At 38.2% G+C, this 21,730-nt stretch overlaps 1 protein-coding gene across 21 annotated transcripts in view; it reads left to right on the top strand.

The window, feature by feature from the left end:
• Nucleotides 1–21,730, top strand: part of LOC122717108 (twitchin) — a 53,501-nt gene that overhangs the window by 7,397 nt on the left and 24,374 nt on the right. For 19 of the 21 annotated variants that reach the window (XM_043941019.1, XM_043941010.1, XM_043940985.1 and 16 more), the window contains 26 exons: nucleotides 368–553; nucleotides 688–702; nucleotides 1,825–2,004; nucleotides 3,288–3,332; nucleotides 8,455–8,602; nucleotides 8,884–9,120; nucleotides 9,200–9,336; nucleotides 12,595–12,720; nucleotides 12,793–12,937; nucleotides 13,005–13,144; nucleotides 13,242–13,386; nucleotides 13,499–13,640; nucleotides 13,735–13,859; nucleotides 14,145–14,498; nucleotides 15,268–15,474; nucleotides 15,776–16,084; nucleotides 16,168–16,758; nucleotides 16,839–17,144; nucleotides 17,215–17,517; nucleotides 17,682–17,966; nucleotides 18,071–18,382; nucleotides 18,498–18,800; nucleotides 18,911–19,192; nucleotides 19,399–19,698; nucleotides 19,790–20,092; nucleotides 21,009–21,596. In XM_043941019.1, the coding sequence (XP_043796954.1) occupies nucleotides 419–553; nucleotides 688–702; nucleotides 1,825–2,004; nucleotides 3,288–3,332; nucleotides 8,455–8,602; nucleotides 8,884–9,120; nucleotides 9,200–9,336; nucleotides 12,595–12,720; nucleotides 12,793–12,937; nucleotides 13,005–13,144; nucleotides 13,242–13,386; nucleotides 13,499–13,640; nucleotides 13,735–13,859; nucleotides 14,145–14,498; nucleotides 15,268–15,474; nucleotides 15,776–16,084; nucleotides 16,168–16,758; nucleotides 16,839–17,144; nucleotides 17,215–17,517; nucleotides 17,682–17,966; nucleotides 18,071–18,382; nucleotides 18,498–18,800; nucleotides 18,911–19,192; nucleotides 19,399–19,698; nucleotides 19,790–20,092; nucleotides 21,009–21,596 (6,163 nt within the window). In that variant the 5' untranslated portion in view covers nucleotides 368–418. Of the gene's footprint in view, nucleotides 1–367; nucleotides 554–687; nucleotides 703–1,824; nucleotides 2,005–3,287; nucleotides 3,333–5,066; nucleotides 5,106–8,454; nucleotides 8,603–8,883; nucleotides 9,121–9,199; nucleotides 9,337–12,594; nucleotides 12,721–12,792; nucleotides 12,938–13,004; nucleotides 13,145–13,241; nucleotides 13,387–13,498; nucleotides 13,641–13,734; nucleotides 13,860–14,144; nucleotides 14,499–15,267; nucleotides 15,475–15,775; nucleotides 16,085–16,167; nucleotides 16,759–16,838; nucleotides 17,145–17,214; nucleotides 17,518–17,681; nucleotides 17,967–18,070; nucleotides 18,383–18,497; nucleotides 18,801–18,910; nucleotides 19,193–19,398; nucleotides 19,699–19,789; nucleotides 20,093–21,008; nucleotides 21,597–21,730 lie in introns of all 21 variants that reach the window. The other 2 variants (XM_043940865.1, XM_043940874.1) reach the window with 2 other exon arrangements.

The raw sequence follows: 21,730 nt of genomic DNA, 5'->3' as shown, positions 1-21,730 counted from the left end.
ACAAATTTACAATTATCGTAATATAAATTAATATAATTCGAAGATTCTCCATCTTTGATCCCTTCTCTCTCTCTCTCTCTCTTTCTCTTTCTCTTTCTCTCTCTCTTTTAATACCAAAATATCTCAAATCTACGTGTAACAAAATCGAAACAATAACAAATTCTAAGTAATTCTTCTCTCGGCTATTTTCCTCCACGAGAAAAAAATTATTTTCTGAGATTTGGAATTTTTTTTCTACATTAAAATCGAATTGCTCTATCTGTCACCTATCTGTCTACCTTTTATGGAAACAGCTTTAACCTCAAAGCTCGAATTGAACGAATTGAAATTCGATATCGTTAATCATAAATTCGATTGGTTCGTGCAGAAAACGGAGAAGGTTGAGAAGGTCGAAGCGAAGAAGACAAAAATTGGAAAAATGGCCAAGGAGAAGAGTTACGAGCTTCCAGAGATTCCAGATTACGAGCGGCCTGTACTTGAGAAGCCTCAGGAATTCGAGTTCGGGGAGCACGTGGCCCGAGACAAAACTAAGCTGGATAGACCAGCGACGCAGGTAAGCGAGGAAAATTAGTATCACCTTCACTTTTATTTTTATTAATTTCGACTGTAAGATCGTACGTTGTATATTTTAAATATGTCATTTTGTACCTGGATACTAATCAATTTTCTTTTCACGCGGCCGGGCAGAAATTCGAATCCAAGGTGAGTAATCGATCGTTATTATTAATACGGGAATAAGAAAACGATTTTGCCAAATTGCCGCTTCGCTTTTGCATCAGATACAGAAGAAGATTTTGCAACGTCCCCGCTAGTTAAATACCATCGCATCCTCTCTCCTCGAATTTCGTAATCTCGAACATGGGACGCGCTAGAATAATTCGATCGAGGGGACGATTTTCCACCGGTTTTTAATTTCGATGAAAATGCAAGAAATCGGCGATATGCAAAATGTGCAAAATTTAATAATTGAACTTACGAGTAAAATCACTTAAAAATAATTTAAATCCTTCAAATCATAATCGGAAATAATTATAGTGGCAAACGGTTTAATATGAAAATCGGATCGGCTATAATATAATTATAATAAATGTTATTCGAGCATTTTATAATAAATAATCATTTGTTTTCAAGCATAAACTTTATTCGAAATTTTTAACTTTTCCAACGGGTTAAATGGCCAAATAAATCGAATAAGGTTAAATCCTTGCCGATTTCTGAAGGATTCGAAGCCTCGATCGATGGTTTTTGACACCCGATTTTCGAGCTTTTTAATTAACGCGACACGATCGTACGTGCTAGGGCTAATAATCGAACGAATAAAGTGACCGTTTGGCAACCGATGAATCCTCCCCCTCTCCCCTACCAACCAAAGAGATGGGGGAGGGAGGAATATTTTGGCAAATAACCGGCTCGTATATCACGCCCCTCGGATCCCTGATTTTTCGTCTCGAAAATTAGGATGGAGAAAATGTCGTTCGCTATTTTTGGTCTTATTACGTCCCTCCTGCCTTGTGCCCGCCATATCTCTTCGCTTCGATTTCACCCGACCGATTTCGAGGGATCAGTCTCGACTCGGACTTAATCTCGTCACGACCATCCACGCGAATACGTCCCAATCTCGATTTACTAATTGGTAAATTCGATCGATTCGCCCGTGTTGTTTCTTTCTTTCCTTTTCTTTTTCTCTTTCTTCTTTTTCTCTTTCTCGATTTTTCGAATCAAGGGTGAAACGCTTTGCCTGCATAAAACGCATTGCCTTAAAAAAAAAAAAAAAAAAAAATGGAAAATTGATTGATCGATTTCTCTGATCGCATGTATATTTAGCCGAAAGTGCCAGAAATCAAAGCGCCCGAGACACCGAAGATCGAAGTGATCAAAGACGTAACGCCGACTGGAAGCAGAAAGAGTTCGTTGATTCCTGGTAGCGGCACAACCAGTCGACGGGGTTCCTTGATTCCGCCCGAGGAATTGGGTCGCAGACCCAGCCTGATCATCAGTGACGAGGTATGTTACGAGGATTCTCTTTCTACTCTTGCAAAAGAGTGTATATACGTATATATGTACATATATATATATATATACACACACACACATATATATATATATATATACATATCCAGTGTTTTTATACATTTTTTTTTTTTTTTGCGAACGCTGCGAAAAGGATATCGTTCTATCTCTCGAGGAATCGATACCCTAGCGGCCGTTCCCTCGCCTCGAACGACCGAGCGATCGATCTGCCCCGGGCTCGAGAAACGGTGGGAAAACATGGAAGCTATATTGGATTTTTTTTGGATGGTAAAATGGAATTTTATCGCGAAATTGTACCCGTTAATCAACCTCCCTTTGTCAAATTGCCAAGCAATGTTCTTAATAGCCCGCGATGTCTAATACCATTCCAGAAATAAACGCGTTCGCTCCTATTTTCGTGCAATTACTCATTACTTAATTTTTGATTCGCGGATCTTAATTGGGCGTGTCTTCAATCCATCGCGACAGGATCGATATAGTGATTGATTTAAACGGGAACAGAGCAGATCGATTGTTAGTCCCGAGCAGCGAGTAAACCCTAACTGGTTACTCGCGATCCTCGATTTCAAAAAAATCTTTTTCGATCGTATGTTTACGTACGTAAACGTACGATGGTGAAGAAAGACGATCGAGAGTATCCGGTGGAGGGGAAAAAAAAAAGAAAAAAAAATGAAGATTCGAAAATAATGTAAAAAAAAAAGCAATCGTAGGTAGCTCGAAGAAAAAATACACATAGATACAAGCGTAGGTAGATCCAGCGGCTGACTGTCCTAGAATTGTATTGGTTTCTTTTTTTTTTTTTTTTTTTTTTTTTTTTTTTTTTTTTTTGCAGTTTCGTAGCAACGTCAGTGATTTAGTGATCCCAATCGTGATAGTCTTAGAGCTAGATGTCCAAATCACGTGAACTCCCGACGTGTTTGTCTGATCACGACACCAAATTACGTGTCGGGTGTGTACGTTGATGTTAGTGTCAGCAATGCTAGTACAGCATCTCATCCTATTCGTGAATCGTCCAAACAGCCCAGCTTCTGAGAAACCAAATCATTTTCCCTTTGTTACCAAAACCCTTTCTCTCTTTCTCTCGCGCATCGAGAGAAATTGTATAATGCGTGGAAAATAAATAGGTAAATTTAATAGGGGGGCGAAGCTAAAGAAAAGGAATTAATTCGTTCGAGGAGCGATATATATACGATACAAAGAAATCTTTCGAAAAAAACGATACAAACAAAATTAGTAAAGGAGAGTTTGATTCATAGGAGAATAGAAAGCTGCGACCAGGCGAGGTGGTGGACGAGCGTAAGGTGAGGAAATGGAGAGAAAAAAAAAAAAAAGCGAATGCCTCGTCTGCAACCTTACTACTCGACTACCAATGCACTTATTTTTTTTTTTTTCATTTTATTTTTCACTTTCACATTTGTTCTTTTTCTTTTTCTCGCACGTTATTTCTTTTATCTTGTATCACACAATTATTATTACGATACGCGTACTTATCGAATGAACATCGAACGAAGAGCGAGATTAAAATTAAAATTATCCTCTTCGCGATCATGATCTCTTCGTTCGACTCTATCTGCCTGCTCACTTCGATTACTTTTCACTTTTTAGCACATTGGCACAATATTCACATTCATCTTCTTCGATCATCTCGCGCTCGATGAATCGGAAGCGGGAAAAAATTTCGCTTCCTATTTATATTTATTTTTAATAAATTTCGAATGGAAAGCGTTCCGACGAAGATCGAGCGCGAGATCGTCGGATTTTTCTGAAGCGGAGGTTCCATCGATTCAAGAAAACCTCGGCTCCTCTTTTTTTTTTATGAATTAATAATATATTATTGACCATGGATATATGCACAATTGCACCATTGCACCAACGCACCACTGCACCTGGCACGGATCTGTTGCAACCGATTCTCTCTCTCTTTGACCATTTTATATATTCCACGATCGCTAATTAATGCCGTTAATAAGATAATACAATTAATATATATATATATATATATAAAACATCGAACAAATCGCGAAGAACAACGACGAGGGAAAAAGAAAAAAAAAAACGATCCGAGACGTGTCTGGCGCGATACGGATTCTCTTCTCCATCTTAAATCTTAAATCATTGATGTATAAGGTTTCGTATTCGCCTCTAACATACATTACGGCTCATAGATTACATTTTGGCAAAAGGATTGTTCCGAAAGGACAGACGCATCGGCGTTAACAAATGCCTAGACCAGAGACAAACATCTACTACCAACTACTTTCGAACATTATCAATCTATGTATTCGTATGTACGTATACTATACGTATATACGTATATATCGTTCACACGGTAAATGAGAATACGTTTTCCACGATCCGAACACTTGTTATTTTCTGCCAACGGTCGGATAAAACTATCAATTTGCCGGACGCGAAGGACGACTTTGACTTATGCTATTGTACATTTAATACTTTGCCGTCTATTAATCAAACGCGGCCATTCGATCGTTTATTTCTAGCCGAATCGCGCGGACACGCCACGGATTTTCAGATCGAATTATCAACGGCTCGACTCGAGAGAAATTCGATCGTTCTATTCCTAATTCCTCTAAATTCTTTCCAAGTAAACGAAACGATCACGCGTCGCCACGAGTAACCAACTACACGTATTTGTGTTTTACACTCGAAATACGAAACTTGGTATGCCTTCTGATTTGAACGGCGCTTGCGCTAAAACGAACGAACGAACGAACGAACAAAGAGGAATGAATTTATCAGCGAAGCGGTCGGTAAAAATTTATTTTCTTTTTTTATTTACTTTCCCTGCACCATATATCTCCATCTTTTCTCCTCCTAAAATTTTTTTCTCTCTCTTTCTCTCTTTTTCTCCTTGCGTTTTTATAATGTGTATAATTTAGAAAAAAATATCTTGGATACGCGTTGTAAGATACGGTCTATCACGTTAAGAGCAAAGGATACCAGAAGATTTCGCGATCGAAGATTATCTGAAAAACTCTAAAAGAATGCTGACATTTCGTCTCTATAATTTTTTGCAGTTGGGAAAATTACGCCCCGGCGAGGTGTTAGACACTAAGGTGAGATTTGTGTTCGCTATAACACAAAGCTTACCTGCCCGAACACCATTTACCTGCGAAATTTTTTATACTCTCTATATATATGTTTCTCACTTCATCGACCTCGATTTTTGCTCCTACTACTTTTACACTTTTTTTTTCTTTCTCCGTTTTTCTATTTCTATTTTTTATATACCTGACCCAACCACGAAAAATTTTTTAATCGAATTCCCAATTGAAGCTATATTATATATAAATACACATATATATAAAAAAAAAAGAGCAATTTAACAGCGATCAACTAAAACCAGCCGAATGTTGTATTCCCAGACGCAGGAAATGCAGAAAATGCCGCATACCACAATGGAAAGCCGATATAATATTCATTTTGCGACTACGCAATCTTTTTTTAGTTATATTTTTTCAAGCTGTCGCCGCTACTGCCCATTCCCTGCTATCTCTACCATCGAGGCCTGTTTCTACGTGTTCGAGAGAGTACACTGGCAATCAGATGTAAATCCGTAAATTCTTTCCGATAAAAATCCCCCTTATAGAGATATCTCGAATCCCTTCTCGAAACGAAAAAAAATCTTCTTCCACGTCGATTTTTCATTTTATTTTCTTTTCTTTTGTTTTTTTTTTCTTTTCCATTTTTCCACGCACAACGTGCAGAATAAATGTGGCCGCCCTGGTGAACTGCAGGGGAAAGAGGTTAGCGTTATATTTATTATCTTTCGAATTGCAGTTGCGTTATCTCGAATATTTATTTCTATTTCTTTTCTTTTCTTTTCAATTCTACGTGTTGCAATATTTATATATTTACGCGTCTGTAAATATTTTGCAAAAAACCGCTCAATAGGCTTCCGGGCGTTTCGTTTTTGATGGACGAACGACGAATTTTTTTATACCATTTTCCACTGATAATTATCGATCGAATATTTCATTTTGCGATTGAAACGTCCCGCAGCTATGTATATTACCAACATATGTTTGCTTGATTCGAGCGAATACTTATTTATTATTTGTATTGAAAATAGTAGAAATTAGATAATGGTGGTAAGAAATATTTACGTGTTTTTTAATAGATGTTTGAATTTTGACCAGATATATATTTCTTTTTTCTTCTATTATTTTTCGTGTCTCGTGAATAACCTTCAAATGTTCTGTGTTTATCGTGTCAAGTCAAACGGACCGCAGTATAAGAGATGGTTTTGGTCAGATATCTCTGTACTGAATTCTATACGAAATTTGAAACATTGTAATAACACTGGCAGGTCTATTTGAAACATGATACATATATGTGAAACTCGAATGTTATTTGTTTTGAATGTTAATTTGTCGCGAATGAAAATAATTGATACGTGTTGATCAATAATCGTTCTCATATCGTTACACATTTCTAATAATCGAATTTTTATATGGTAATCATATTCAATTCATATTTGTTTATTAATTTGTTTATTTACTTAATTATGTATTATCTATGTACACTTCGATATCTCTTTGTAAATAATCCACACTGCGGTAATCGAATCGCGATTTTCTTTCCTCCTTTTCTCAATTTTTTATAAATTGTCAACTGTGTCTCTCTCACTCTCATTCTCTCTCTTTTCTTCACTATCCTCGTTCTCCTATACATATATATGTTTATTAACCATGCCTTATGTATCGCAATTGTATCTAACAGCGATGATGTGACGATGATCGAGAAGTTTCATGAACGTCACAAAAGTATTATACCTTTTATTATATCGCATCGAGTACCCTTCGAATGGACAAGCGACTTTTGTGACTAAACGAATCTACTTATAATCCCGTTCAAACGACTCTATTTTTTTTATTTGCACGTATCGTCGTTACGCGATTCTAAACGCATTGTAAACGCATCGATCGATAATTCAAAACGAAGCTTGCTTACTCGCTTTGTGGTTACTGTTGGAAAGAAGTTTTGCGGGATGGTATGGGAGTGTCAAGAGGGGCAAGAGGAAGGTCCTTCGCTAGAACCGCCTATCCCCACTTCAGACGCTTTGTTGACAATTTTAACACCACACATTACATAGCAGTAGAAGAACCAATATTTGGATATTCAAAATCGTAAAAATTATTTTATGAAGTTACAGTCATTTAAGATTGGAAGTTAAAATATTTTTGAAAATATTAATTATTTTGATATAATATTAATTATATCTTTAGTATATCTAGCTTATTCGTATATATACAATTATTACCTTAACTATTCGAATACGAAATTATATTTATAAATTAAATTATCGTTACAAATAATAATTAGCCTATATATATGAAATAATACATGAGAAGTAAAAAAATTTTTATATTTTATCAATAGAATTCTCTAGATTTTATGTCTACGCTAATGTATCGAGGTTTAGATAGAGATCGTCGTTTGGATTAGTTATGTGACATAGTAGAAACAAAAATGTGTGTGACAATAGATGTTTCTTTCCACGAGACTTCTTTCCAGCAGTGAACAATATTTACTTACTTGATTCGTCGGAAATTTGTGAAGAAAGATGCATCGATCGACGCGGTGCACAATACCCTCCTTTAAATTTTTATGCGTATTTATGGTTTCGTAGCGAAGCTCTTTTCACGACACGAACTTCGTAAACTTTTCAGATTTACTCTTGTAGCGTTAAGTTTAACCTTGTGACTGATCAATTGGCGAAAATTAAGCGTCGAATTCGTGAGAATTCGAATCAACCCTCTCTCTTTCTCTCTCCACGTAACTCGCACAACCTTTACTTACGAGTTATCCCATATTGTATACCCTTTTTCTCGCTACATCGAATCATCCACTATTCTGATTCTCTTCGGATCAGAGAAGCGAATCAGAATTCAAATTATCAAACTTTTGCTGCGATGATTTATTATTTTATTTTTCTTCTTATCTGAAAAATAAAAGAAGACAAGCAAAAGTCTTGGTATCTCGTTTCCTCGATTTAGTTGCATTAACATTGTGAATAACTATGAACGATCTTAATGCTTCGTGCTAACCATCGTAGATTAACGATGTGACTAAACAGTTTGTAATTTAAAGGCATGATTAATCATTCACGGCACCATAGCACATAGCATACGGCATGAGATGCACCGAATATCGAATCGAGTCGTAACTTTCGCCCTATTCATCGAATTATATATTGGAATAATTATTCAATCGAGGAAATTGACGACGCAGGTAAGAGTGGGCGAAAGTCGCGCGCTTGATTCGTTGCTGCTTGTTTGCTTTTTTCCGAAAGCTTTCGATGCTTGAAATGAAAAAAAAAAATAAAAAAAAAAAGAAAAAATAAAAAAAATAAATGATGGAAAAATCGCTTTATCGATTGATGAATACGATCGATTGATACAGCGTCGTCGTCCGAGCACGGACGTCCGAAGACCCAGCGTGGCGGACCTCGAGAATAAGATCAATCAGCCGAGCACACCTCTTCGAGATGTCGGACCACCGGGACCACCTCAAATCATCGATGTCCAGGAATCGTATTCCGCGGTGGAAGGTACGTTATCTAACTTATCGACCGATCGAATTATCGACATAACCAACGACCATGGTTTCTTTTAAACCATAGTTTTACCCGTTGAAAAAGTAACTAGTTAAAAATTTCGAACAAAGTTTTACTTTAAGTAATTACTTATTAAAATGCTTGAATAACATTTATTCGTAGCTGCTATAATCGTTCCGTTTTTCACATAACCTCACCACGTTTTAAACGATAAATTATCGAAGTAATTTTATTCGTTAACTTCAACTATTAAATTTTTTCCATCACTGCCTTAGACTCGACGGCGTACCTCACGGTTGGAGTTGAGGGTACGCCAGCGCCTACCTTCAAATTCTACAAAGGAATCACCGAGATCATCGAAGGTGGCCGATTCAAGTTTCTTACGGACACAGAGACCAATACGATCACCCTCTGCATGAGGAAGACGAAGCCCAACGACGAGGGCACGTACAAGATCGTCGTGAGCAATATCCATGGCGAGGATTCCGCCGAGATGCAGCTTTACGTTTCCGGTATGGACCTCCCCCCTCCTCTCCCCACTCTCTTCATCCCGACTCGATTTTTATTCGTTTATTCGACGTATTTCGCCAGACGCCAGTGGTATGGACTTCCGTGCTATGTTGAAAAAGAGAAGGTATCAAAAATGGGCAAGAGAGGAGCAAGAACAAGAAAAGGTAGATTTGAAGGAAGTGGAGAAACCGATGCCAGCTTTGAAAAAAGTGGAAAAGGTACGTGTATATTTATCATATGCTTCTTCGTTATTCGATTCATGATCACGCGGTTCGATACTTTGAATATCGAATTTTGATATTTTCTTTTTTTTTTTTTTTTTTCTTCTTGTATGTCTTGAAGGAGCTTGTCTATTTTTACTGGTATGCATGATGAATTACTCTATGATTCGTTGTCAGTCTGCTGCATTTCACTCGTGTTCTCGATAGTATTTGCCAACTGTCGCATAACAGCTCGGTACGCTACGTGGATAATATCGTTCGATATAAAAAATATCGTTTCAACTAAAAAATGATTTTCGCGACTATATATATTGTATATACATTATGGTGCGAGTTATTGATCGAATATTTAGCGTATACGGTGGAACGAGTCAACGATAATCTCGACGTGTTTGGTAAGTCCTACGATTTAACATTTCTGGAAAGAAGATCGATTAGTACTATACGAGAAATAGAGAAAAGCGGGTTATCGACCGATACGTTTCTTTCTTTTTTTTGCCCTCCTGTTTCCTCTTTGTGTACACATTTGTCTTCGTAGTCGCTGCACGACAGCGAGATGCACGGAAGAAGCTGGTATCAAGATGGGGATGAAATAGTGATCGTGGCGGAGGGTGAGGAGGTCCTTCGAATTCCTCTAGACAAGAAGGGTGTACCTAACTGGAGCTGGCTCAAGGTTTTCAGCCATCATCCCCATACATAATTTTCCCGACATTGACGAAACTTCTAGTCTAAGAAAGGACGAACTAATCCCTACCCTTCTGTTTTCTACAATTTTAGGATCTTTGATAAGTTTTTTTCCTCTCCACTGGTCTACACTGGTACACGTGAAAAAAAGAAAAAAATCTGAAAAATAAAGCTGAACGAAAGAAATTGTGGAAACAGAAATTTCTACTACTAATCTGTTACGTTATTATACGTTTATTATATATATCAGGAAAAATTCGAGGACAAACGAGTACAAACCGACGCGACGAAACTGATAACTGACGTTTTCTAATTAATATTTTCGCGTACACAATGCTAGTTTAGAGCTAATGCTGCACTTGAATTCGTATCTCGGGTATTGCTCGATCGTATCGTATCGTAGATATTCACATTCATATTTATTCATTAACCAATCGTCGATTAACCAAAGATTAATTTCACTCGAATGTTAATCGTTAACGATAAGTGATTGTTATTTGATTCACAATGCATGAGTAGAGGTATCTATCTTCTGTCTCGAATAAAATCGCATTTTTATACGATATTAATATCGAAACTGAATATGTAACGCATGTGTAACCGGCAAGCATTATCTCTAAATATTTCTAAAAAGAAAAAACGTGTTTCAAATTTTGAAAGGCGGAAGGCTCTGATACGCGATGTCGATTTGAAAAAAAATATTTGGATTCGTGAGATCCAAAGTGAATCAGGGTCGTCCGCGATACACCGATGTCCGATGTAAAGAGTGGGATTAACGATGTACGTGTGTGTGTGTACCGGGCATGCAGGACGTCTTCGACATTCAGCGCAGGCCAAGTTTGCAGGAGCTAATCGTCGACTGGCCGATATTAACGACGAGGGTCAAAGAGAAGGTTCGCGAAAACTGTTTACACCAACACTTTTTTTCCAATCCACTCGCCGCTCCCTCGATTCTAGTTTAATCCCTTGGGCGATGTCTTCTCGATAACGAGAACCAACGAATTCCGCGTTTCCTCAGCGCACTCTCGCGTGCCAATCGAGAAATATAAACGCAGCGTTGTCACGTTGGTCAAACTTGGCATCGCTTCCCCAAAGGATTAAAAGCTTCGAAGAAGAAATATAAACGCCTGTACTATACACCCTGCAAAGCTTCAACGAATACGACTTCAACTTTCTGAAAAAAAGACAGAGAGACATCCGTTGAAAGAACAACTGAAGACCGAGAGATTTTTCTTCTTTTTTTTTTTTTTTTTTTACGATCGCGAGATTTTTCCTCGTCGCGTTTTTTTCTTCTTCTTTTAGCTTCTTTGCTTCGCACGGACGATGAAATTCTCGCGATCTAAAATCTTTCTAAATCTTAATAAATAATAAATCCTGCTTTGGCCTGCGCTTCCTTCTTTCTTAGGAATTCGCGTTACTTTAAATCACTCGTATTAATACGACTAATATAATTCGTTTCCATCGATTATATTTTTCGCTCGTTATATAGAAAAAGTATATACACGGTATATATCCGATTAGAGAAGCAAAGAGTTTTGTGTTTCTTGCGCTTGAGATTTGCCTGCCATTAGCCTCAACGTGTAAAAAAAAAAAAAAAAAAAAAAAAAGAATATGTATAATACCCGTGTAGCGAATCAGACCTATGATCGTCGATGATTTTTGTTGTTTTATAGAATAGTGGATCTCGTAGACCCTCCCTCGCCGAATTAATTCCCGACTGGCCGACCCTGCACCATTTCACCAAGACGGAGGTTGGGATCGTATTCCTCGGCATCTTGAAACACAGTTTCAAACTGATCGACCAGCGACCTCGCGTGATATCGATCTCTTTCTCTTTATATTCCTTCCTTTCTCTCTCTCTTTCTCTCTATTTTTTTCTCTCTCTCTTTCTCTCTCTTATCGGTTATGCGATTCACCTTTCTCTGTACACACAATTGTTTCTTTACCGACTGTGAATTATTCACTAGTCTTTTCTTTTTCATTCTCTCCTCCTGTACGCACTCTTATTCATATATTCTTCGTTCTTCCTTCTTCTCGAATCTTTCTACGTTCGTACGGATTGTTCTTCACCATAACTCTCTCTTTCTCTCTCTCTCTCTCTTTCTCTCTCCTTATGATATATATATCTATATCTATATATATATATATATATATCTTGCGTCCAATCTATTTTTTTGTACGACGAACGAATTTTTCTTTTTTGCGTTGCGTTTAATTTTTCTTTTTTAAATATAGAATTTTCCACCTATAGCTATCGCCTCTCGAGAACGCTTCTTCGTCCTTCGGCGATGACGACGACGACAACGAGATTTTTTATTTTATTCATTTTTCCACAGATTTTTTTTTTCTTTTTTTCCCTCGCGAGAGATCTCTCGCGAGATGATCGATCGATGATTTGCGATTTGTGGCGCCTTCTTTTTTTTTTTTTTTTTTTAAACATTGTTTTGATTCTTCATCTTCCTTATTTATGGCCAGCAACATTGTCGTTATTGGCGGTGTTCTTAGATCTGAATGGCTGCGTTCGTCGGCGAAAGAATCAAAAGATTAACAGATATACATTTATTTTCGCAGAAGCCGGAAAGTTTCCTGAAACCGTTGGTGGACCAATATGCCAAAGAGGGCAAAGACAAAAAGGTCGTGTTCGAGGCGAATTTCTCGAAACCGAATTGCAAACCGAAATGGTTCTTCCGAAAGGACGTAAGTTTCTTTTTTCTTCATTATTCCATTCTATCCTCTTAAACATTTTTCTTTTTTCGTCTTTCGCAACAGGAACTGTTCCCTTCGTCGAAATACAAGTTCAAGAACGAGGAAGATTGCTACCAGCTCATCATCATGAACCCCAAGGTCGAGGATACAGGAAAGTACACGATCGAAATTTCAGGTGTCTCGAGTACTGCCTTCCTCAACGTCGAAGGTTAGTGTTATTTTATTCATCTCAGCTCAGAGGAATTAAAAAATTAATTTAATATCTAAATCGATAGAACCGGATCCAACTTACACGTTCACCAAACCGCTCTCCAAGAAGACAAGCGGTTACACGAAGCACGAGGTTTACATGGAATGTACGGTCAGTTCGAATCTCGCTCAAGTTACGTGGTACAAAGGGAAAACCAAACTCGAGGTAAACGAGCGATTCGATGGTAAAAATTTCTAAATCTCTGAAAAAAAAATTTCTAAAAAAAAAGAATCCGATATCTATATCTATTTGTATTTTTCAGGATGGCGATACGTATAGCATATCGAAGGATATGAACGGCGTTTGTCGTTTGACCATAAAGAGTGCTACCCTTGAAGATAGCGGCGAATACATTTGTAAGATCAACAAACAAACGGACAAAACTGAAACGGTTCTAACCGTAGTAGGTGCGTTCTTGTCGTGAGAAAAAAAAAAAAAATTCTTCTCAAAAATTAAAATTCTCCGTGTCCGATCCTATCATCTGAAAGAGAAAAAAATTTTATTCGTTCCTCTGCGCAGAATACCCGTACAAATTCGTGAAGGTGTTGAAATCGCAGCAACTCGTTGAAAAAGAAACGTTGACGCTGGTCTGCGAGCTGGACGATGCCGGTGGAGAGGTAAAATGGTTCAAAGGTGACCAAGAGATCGTACCTGACAAGAGGTGAGAGTTATTAATTAATCTTCGTCCCTTGCGTTTCTTCAAATTCGTGAAAAAAGATTTTTTTTTTTTTTCTAACCGGGAATAATTCGTGCAGGGTACAGATCAAAGAGGATGGCAGAAAGAGGAAGCTCATCATCAAAGACACCAAGGTTACGGACGCTGGTCAATATTCGTGCGTGAGCAATGCCGATAAGACCGAAGCGGAAATAGTTATAAACTGTAAGTGTTGATAATTCGAAAGCGAGGAACGCTTATTAGAGTTGGGCATCAAAAATAAATTATATTTAAAAATTTCGAATAAAGTTACTTCGAATGATCACTCATTAAAATGCTTGAATGATATATATATTCGTAGCTTTTCATATAATCTTGGCCAATTTACAATTATTTATGAACAATAAATTATTGAAGTAACTTATAACTTTATTCGTGATTTCAACTGTTAAATTTTACCCCATAACGTTGAAAAGTACACAAAAAATGAATAATTGAATTTTCCTTTAGACGCGAATCGTTTCAACAAGAAATTAAAGGATACGGTAGCCGTGGAGAGGGAAAAATTGGTGTTGGATGTGGAACTGCAAGATCAAACGGCGCCTGCGATCTTCTTCTTTAACGGGAATCGAATCGAGCCTAACGAGAGAGTCGAGATCAAGAATTTGGGAGGTGGAAAGCATCAGTTGATCTTCAACAGAGTGGAAATGAGCGATGACGGTGAAATTAGTTGCGAGAGTGGACAGTTGAAGAGCAGTTGTAAACTCACTGTGAAGAAGGGCGAGAGCAAACCCATCGTTGAAATCCCTGACAAAGTCGAAGGCCCTTGCAACACGCCTCTTGTATTCGTTGTACCTTACAAGAGTGAGTTTTTCCATCTTCTTCCACAAATATATATATAAATACATATACTATAAACTTCAACTCAATGCACTCAAGAGTGTATAATAATATTTACTTATATTTCATTTCTTTCTTAGAATATTCATGAACAAATTGATACATAAACTTTAATTCAATTCACTCAAAAGTGTATAGTAATATTTATTTATATTTCATTTCTTTCTTTGAATATTCATGAACAAATTGATACATAAAGTAGTAAAACTTTAATTCAATTCACTCAAAAGTGTATAGTAATATTTATTTATATTTCATTTCTTTCTTAGAATATTCATGAACAAATTGATACATAAAGTAGTAAAACTTTAACTCAATGCACTTAAGAGTGAATAGTAATATTTACTTATATTTCATTTCTTTCTTAGAATATTCATGAATAAATTGATACATAAAATAGTAAAACTTTAACTCAATGCATTCAAGAGTATATAGTAATATTTACTTATATTTCATTTCTTTCTTAGAATATTCATGAACAAATTGATACATAAAGTAGTAAAACTTTAATCCAATGCATTCAAGAGTATATAGTAATATTTTTATTTTATTACTTTTTATTTTATTACTTATATTTCATTTCTTTCTTAGAATATTCATGAACAAATTGATACATAAAGTAGTAAAGCTTTATTTGCATGTGAAATCACTTCAAATTAAGCTGAAATTAAGAAATTCAGCGAAGGGTTAAAAAACTGATCATCCTCTAAGAATATCTCTCTTCTCATTGCAGTCGAAGGGACGAAACAGAGTCAGGTGGAAGCGAAACTGTTGAAAGACGGTAAAGCGTTGCCATTGAAAGATGTAGAAATAGTGGTTGGCGAGGACAAGATCACCTTCAAGATCAAGAAACCTTCCCGGGATCAATCTGGCGTTTACCAAGTGAAGATTAGTAACAACCAAGGGGAGGAAGTGAATGACGTGAATATTAATATGCAAGGTACGTCTCGATTCGAACAAACTTCCCATCATCATCATCATCATCATCTTCATCATCGTCATCATCATCATCATCATCATCATCATCATCATCATCATCATCATCATCATCTTCATCATCGTCATCATTATCATCATCATCATTATCATCATCGTCATCATTATTATCATCATCGTCATCATCATCATCATCATCATCATCATCATCATCATCATCATCATCATCATCATCATCATCATCATCATCATCATCATCGTCATCGTCATGGTCATCGTTTAATCGTTGAAAATCTTTCTTTCAGACGTGCCATCTCCGCCCAGGGACGTGGACGTTAACGAGATCTTCCAAGACTCTTGCGTGGTGTCCTTCAAACCTTCGAAAGACGACGGTGGAACGCCCATCACGAAATACGTGATCGAACGCCTCGATCTCAGTTTGAAGGCGCAATGGGACAACGTGGGCGAAGTAATGCCTGGGGAGAAATGCTCTTACAAAGTTCAAGATCTCGTCGCAAAGAAGGAGTACAAGTTCCGTATCAGAGCTGTGAACAAACTTGGCTCCAGCGAGCCGGCCATGTTCGGCAAGCCAGTGCTCGCCAAAGATCCATGGGGTAACACTTTACTATTTTCATATCCTTTCACGAAACATGTACAATTGTTTTAAGAAAACTAAATCGTCTTCTTCCTTCGATAGACGAGCCGGGTAAACCCACGAACGTGGAGGTGACCGACTGGGACAAAGATCACGCCGACTTGAAATGGACGAAGCCCGAAAACGACGGTGGGGCGCCTATCACGGGTTACATAATCGAGTACAAGGAGAAGTTTGGCAAAGAGTGGGTGAAGGGGAAGGAAATCGAAGGAGACGTGACGGAAGCGACCATAGACGGGCTGAAGGAGGGTACCCAATACGAGTTCAGGATCAGGGCCGTGAACAAAGCCGGTCCCGGTGAACCGTCGGATGCGACGAAACCGATCATAGCCAAGTGCCGATTCGTGAAACCTTACATCGTTGGGGACGGTCTAACGAACCTGGTCGTGAAGAAGGGGCAGATTATCAAGTACGATATCAAGTATGCCGGTGAACCCGAGCCTGAGGTTCATTGGTATCTCGGGGAGAAAGAGTTGGTTCAAGACGCGGCCGAGAGGATCACGATCGACAAATACGAGAGGAACACGGTGCTCACCGTTAGGAAGACAACTAGGCCGGATTCTGGAAAATACAAGTTGGTTCTGTCCAACAGCTCTGGAACTTGCGAGAGCTTTGCCGACGTGATTGTCCTCGGTAAAAATATCTCACCCCTATCTCGTATTTACCTCTTTTTACAACGATTGTCCCCTTACAATTATTCTCTTTATCATTAGACAAACCTTCGAAACCGACCGGCCCGTTGAAAGTGGAGGAAGTTCGCGCCGATCACGTGAAAGTGAAGTGGGAAAAGCCCGAGGATAATGGAGGTACCGACATTACCGGCTACGTGTTGGAGAAAATGGACATGGATACGGGACGATGGATCCCTGCCGGGGAAGTGGGACCGGACGAAACCAGCTTCAACTTCACCGGCTTGACGCCGAAGAAGAAGTACAAATTCCGCGTGAAAGCTGTGAACAAGGAAGGCGAGTCCGAGCCGCTCGAAGTCGAGGAGGCGATTCTTGCCAGGAATCCTTATGGTAAATAAACGATCTTCTTACTCGCTTCGCTTATTGCCACGCTCACTCACTTTTCATTCATCCTCTTCAGACGAGCCTGATAAACCTGGTAAACCTATAATCTTCGACTACGATAACGTAAGCGTATCCTTGAAGTGGGAGAAGCCTCAGAACGACGGCGGTAGACCGATCACTCATTACACCGTGGAGATGAAGGACAAATTCGCTGTCGACTGGGTAGAGGTAACGAAAACCACCGATGCCACCCCAGAGGCGAAAGTCGAAGGTTTGAAGGAAAAGATGATTTACCAATTCCGAGTTAGGGCTCACAACAAAGCAGGCCCCAGCCAGCCTAGCGAGCCCACCGACAATCATCTTTGCAAGCACAAGAATCGTAAGTTAAAAAAATGAAACTTTGTTTTATATATATATATATATATATATAACAAAGTTTCATTTTTATTATATATATTCATTATATATATTTCATTATATATATTTTCATTTTTTATATATATATATGTATATAATTAATTGCATCTCGATTTGAAATTTCAGTTAAACCGAGAATCGACAGAACGAATTTCAAGTCTATAGTTATCAAGGCTGGACGTACTCACAAATGGTCGGTAGATATCATAGGGGAACCGCCGCCAGAAGTTAAATGGATTTGGAGAGACAACATACCTCTTACTACCACCGAGCGTATCAAGATCGAGAACGTGGATTATCACACAGACTTTACCATCGTAAACGCGATGCGTAAAGACACTGGAAAGTATACTCTCATCGCGGAGAATGCTAACGGAAAGGACGAGGAAACCGTGGAACTCACTGTTCTCGGTAAATTGTCGATTATTCTTTTTATCGTCGACCAATCCACAATATATATATATATATATATATATATCAAAACGAGTATACGAGCGTGTTTTTGTGTCGTTCAGGTAAGCCGGACGCACCGAAGGGTCCGTTGGAAGTGACGGATATTACGGCTACGTCGGCCAAGGTGAAGTGGGAGAAACCGGAAGACGATGGTGGTGTTCCTATCAAAGAATACGAAATCGAAAAATTGGACACGAAAACTGGAAAGTGGGTGAGGGTGGGAAAGGTTCCGGGCAGTGCACCGCTCACGGAATTCGAGGTGACCGGATTAAATCCGGGAAGCGAATACAAATTCCGCGTTACCGCGGTCAACGACGAAGGTGATTCCGAGCCTCTGGAGAGCGAGCGTGGAATCATCGCCAGAAATCCGTACGGTAAGACGAAAAGAAGAAAAAAACTTTTCTTCCCGGATGCGTTTAAAACTTTGTTTCTTCGAGAGTTATAATTGTATGTATAATCAATTTTTAATTTCGATGATTTATTTTTTAGACGAGCCGCATAAACCTGGAACACCTGAGATAACCGATTACGACAACGAGTCCATAAGTTTGAAATGGACTGCTCCTGATTTCGATGGTGGCGCTCCGATCGAGAAGTACATAATCGAGAAGAAAGACCGTTACAAACCGGATTGGGAAAAAGCGATGGAGGTACCTGGAAATCAATTGGAGGCCAAAGTAGGGGATTTGAAGGAACGCGGAGAATATCAGTTCAGGATCATCGCCGTGAACAAAGCAGGTCCGTCTCCGCCATCAGACGCCTCAAAGATGCAAATATGCAAGCACAAAGCACGTAAGTGTAACCCTGTATTTCATTCATCTTTTTATTTGTCATAATTGGATACACATGAGTATTCGAGCGAGTTTCGATCGAATCTTTCTTTCCTTGTTTTATTCCCACAGTGAAACCAAGAATCGATCGTACCAACTTGAAGCCTATCACGGTCCGTGCTGGCAAGCCAATCAAATATGACGTGGACGTTCGTGGTGAACCGCCCCCAGAGATCACATGGTATCACGCGAATCAGGCGGTTCAAAGTGGCGGGAATATCGAAATTGTCAACGTCGATTACAATACGAAACTCAGTATTACCGACTGCGTGCGAAAAAATACCGGGGTGTGGAAAATAAAAGCTGTAAATCCTCACGGTGAAGACGAGGCTGAGGTCGAAGTTACGATACTCTGTAAGTCGAATGATATTGACAATCTCTGAAATTGATACTGTATATAATTTATTATTTGTTACTATATAATTTATTATTATTACTTATACTATATAATTTACTTTATTATTTACTTACTACTATATATTAATTTTATTACTTTATAAACTTATTTATATATACTTATATAATTTATTATTATTGACTCGATTCATAAATATTAACAGCTGCTCCTGGAAAACCAAAGGGTCCTTTGAAAGTATACGACGTTACGAAGAGCGGTTTGAAATTGAAGTGGGAAAAGCCGGAAGACGATGGCGGCTTACCCATTACAAGTTATCAAATTGAGAAACTGGACAAAGCGACGGGAAGATGGGTGCCCGTCGGGCGTACTTCGGATACGGAAATGGACGTTAAAGGTCTTCAAGAGGGTCACGAATACGAGTTCAGGGTGAAGGCGATTAACGAAGAAGGGGAATCCGAGCCATTGGTCACGGACAGTTCGACCATTGCAAAGAATCCTTATGGTGAGAGACGCGAAAAATTGCGTGTTTTTTTGCGTACAAAAAGAATATTAGAAAGTTTCCACTGATGAGTTTGAATAACAATAATCTTTAGACGTAGCCAGTAAGCCTGGTGTGCCGGAATTCGAAGATTGGGACGTGGATCGTGTCGATTTAAAATGGGAACCGCCGAAAAGTACAGGAGGCGCACCTATTACGGGTTACATAATCGAAATGAAGGAGAAGCCGTCACCGAATTGGCAAGAGGCCACTGTAACAGACTCGCCCCAACCAAAAGGGCGTGTCACCGGTTTGAAGAAAGGTTCCGTGTACCAATTCCGCGTGCGCGCTGTTAACAAAGCTGGACCATCGGAACCGAGCGATTCAACTAAGCCACACGTGGCAAAAGCGCGATATCGTAAGTACTGTTCATTGCTGGAACAAAGTCTCGTGGAAGGAAACGCATTTTTGTTTCTACTATGGTATTCGTTACTTATATTAATCCAAGACAATGATCAGTATCTCATTGCATTAGCTTAAACGTAGAATCCAAAGAATTCTATCAATATAATATAAAAATTTTGTTATTTCTCATAATATGTGTAGAATAATTATGATTTGTAGCAATAGTTTAATTTATAAATGTAATTTCAAATAGTTATAGTTAATAATTGTATGTATACAAATAGATATACTATTAAAATAATAATTTGAAAAATATTTCAATTTCCAATCTTAAATGATTATTCTAACATGAGTTCATAATTGAAAAATAATTTTTATGATTTTGAATATTCAAATTATAGCTTTTTTACACTACTGGTAGTATTGTGGTGTCAGGGAGTTGTTAAGAAAGCATCTGAAATAAAGATAGACTGCATATTACACTAGTAATAGAAGAATTATAATTGGAATATTCAAAGTCATAAAAATTATTTTATATGAAGTTACATTAGGATATCTAAGATTGGTTTTGATATAATATTAATATATGTTTAGCTTATTTGTATACATATAATTCTTATTTTAATCGAATATAAAATTGTATTTATAAATTAAACTAATATTACAAATTATAATTAGCCTATTTTGAGAAATAACTAAATTTTTATATTATACATTAGATTCTCTGGATGCCTACACTAATGCATCGAGATTTAGATTGTTGTTTTGGATTAATATACATGAAAATAGGCGTTTCCTTTCAAATTTAACTAATCAGATCCGCATTCTTTCCACAATACTTCTTTCCAACGATATTTTTTGTTTCAACGATTATTGTGAATCTCGATATACATATATATTTATATATTCACACGTTTTTCATTTTCCAGTGAAACCACACATAAATCGCGACAAATTGAAAACGATTAAAGTGAGGGCGGGTCAAATGGTGAAACTAGAAGTCGACATCGAAGGTGAACCACCGCCAACCGTTACCTGGAACTTTGGAGGCGCAGTCCTTCAAACAAGTGCCAACGTGAAAATCGATAACGAGGATTACCTAACCAAAATTCATTTGACCCAAACTAGCCGCAAGCAGAGTGGCAAATACACCATCAAAGCTGTAAACGATTCTGGACAGGACGAGGCCGACGTGGAGATTATCATTCAAGATAAACCCGGGAAACCGGAAGGTCCTCTGGAAGTGACGGACATCCACAAGGAAGGATGCAAATTGAAGTGGAACAAACCGAGGGACGATGGCGGTTTACCGTTGTCCGGTTATCTGGTCGAGAAAATGGATGTCACGACCGGTCGATGGGTGCCAGTTGGCATGGTTGATCCAGACAAAACGGAACAGACTATCACTGGTTTGGAACCTGGAAAGCGATACGAATTCCGCGTGAAAGCTGTAAACGAAGAGGGAGAATCGGAACCCTTGCAAACAGATGTCCCCATCATCGCTAAGAATCCTTATGGTATATATATATATATACATATATGGTATATATATATACTGCTCACTGGTGGAAAGAAGTCTAACAGGACAGCACAGGGTCAAAAGAGAGCTTTTAGCCTATCTCCATTTCAAACGTTTTGTTAACACTACACA

This window comes from Apis laboriosa, unplaced genomic scaffold (assembly GCF_014066325.1).
Source record: "Apis laboriosa isolate Shangri-la unplaced genomic scaffold, ASM1406632v1 scaffold11_cov152, whole genome shotgun sequence".
In the NCBI taxonomy this organism is placed as follows: domain Eukaryota; kingdom Metazoa; phylum Arthropoda; class Insecta; order Hymenoptera; family Apidae; genus Apis; species Apis laboriosa.
The sequence above is the reverse complement of the archived record's forward strand: the minus strand, read 5'-3'. Positions and strand labels throughout refer to the sequence as shown.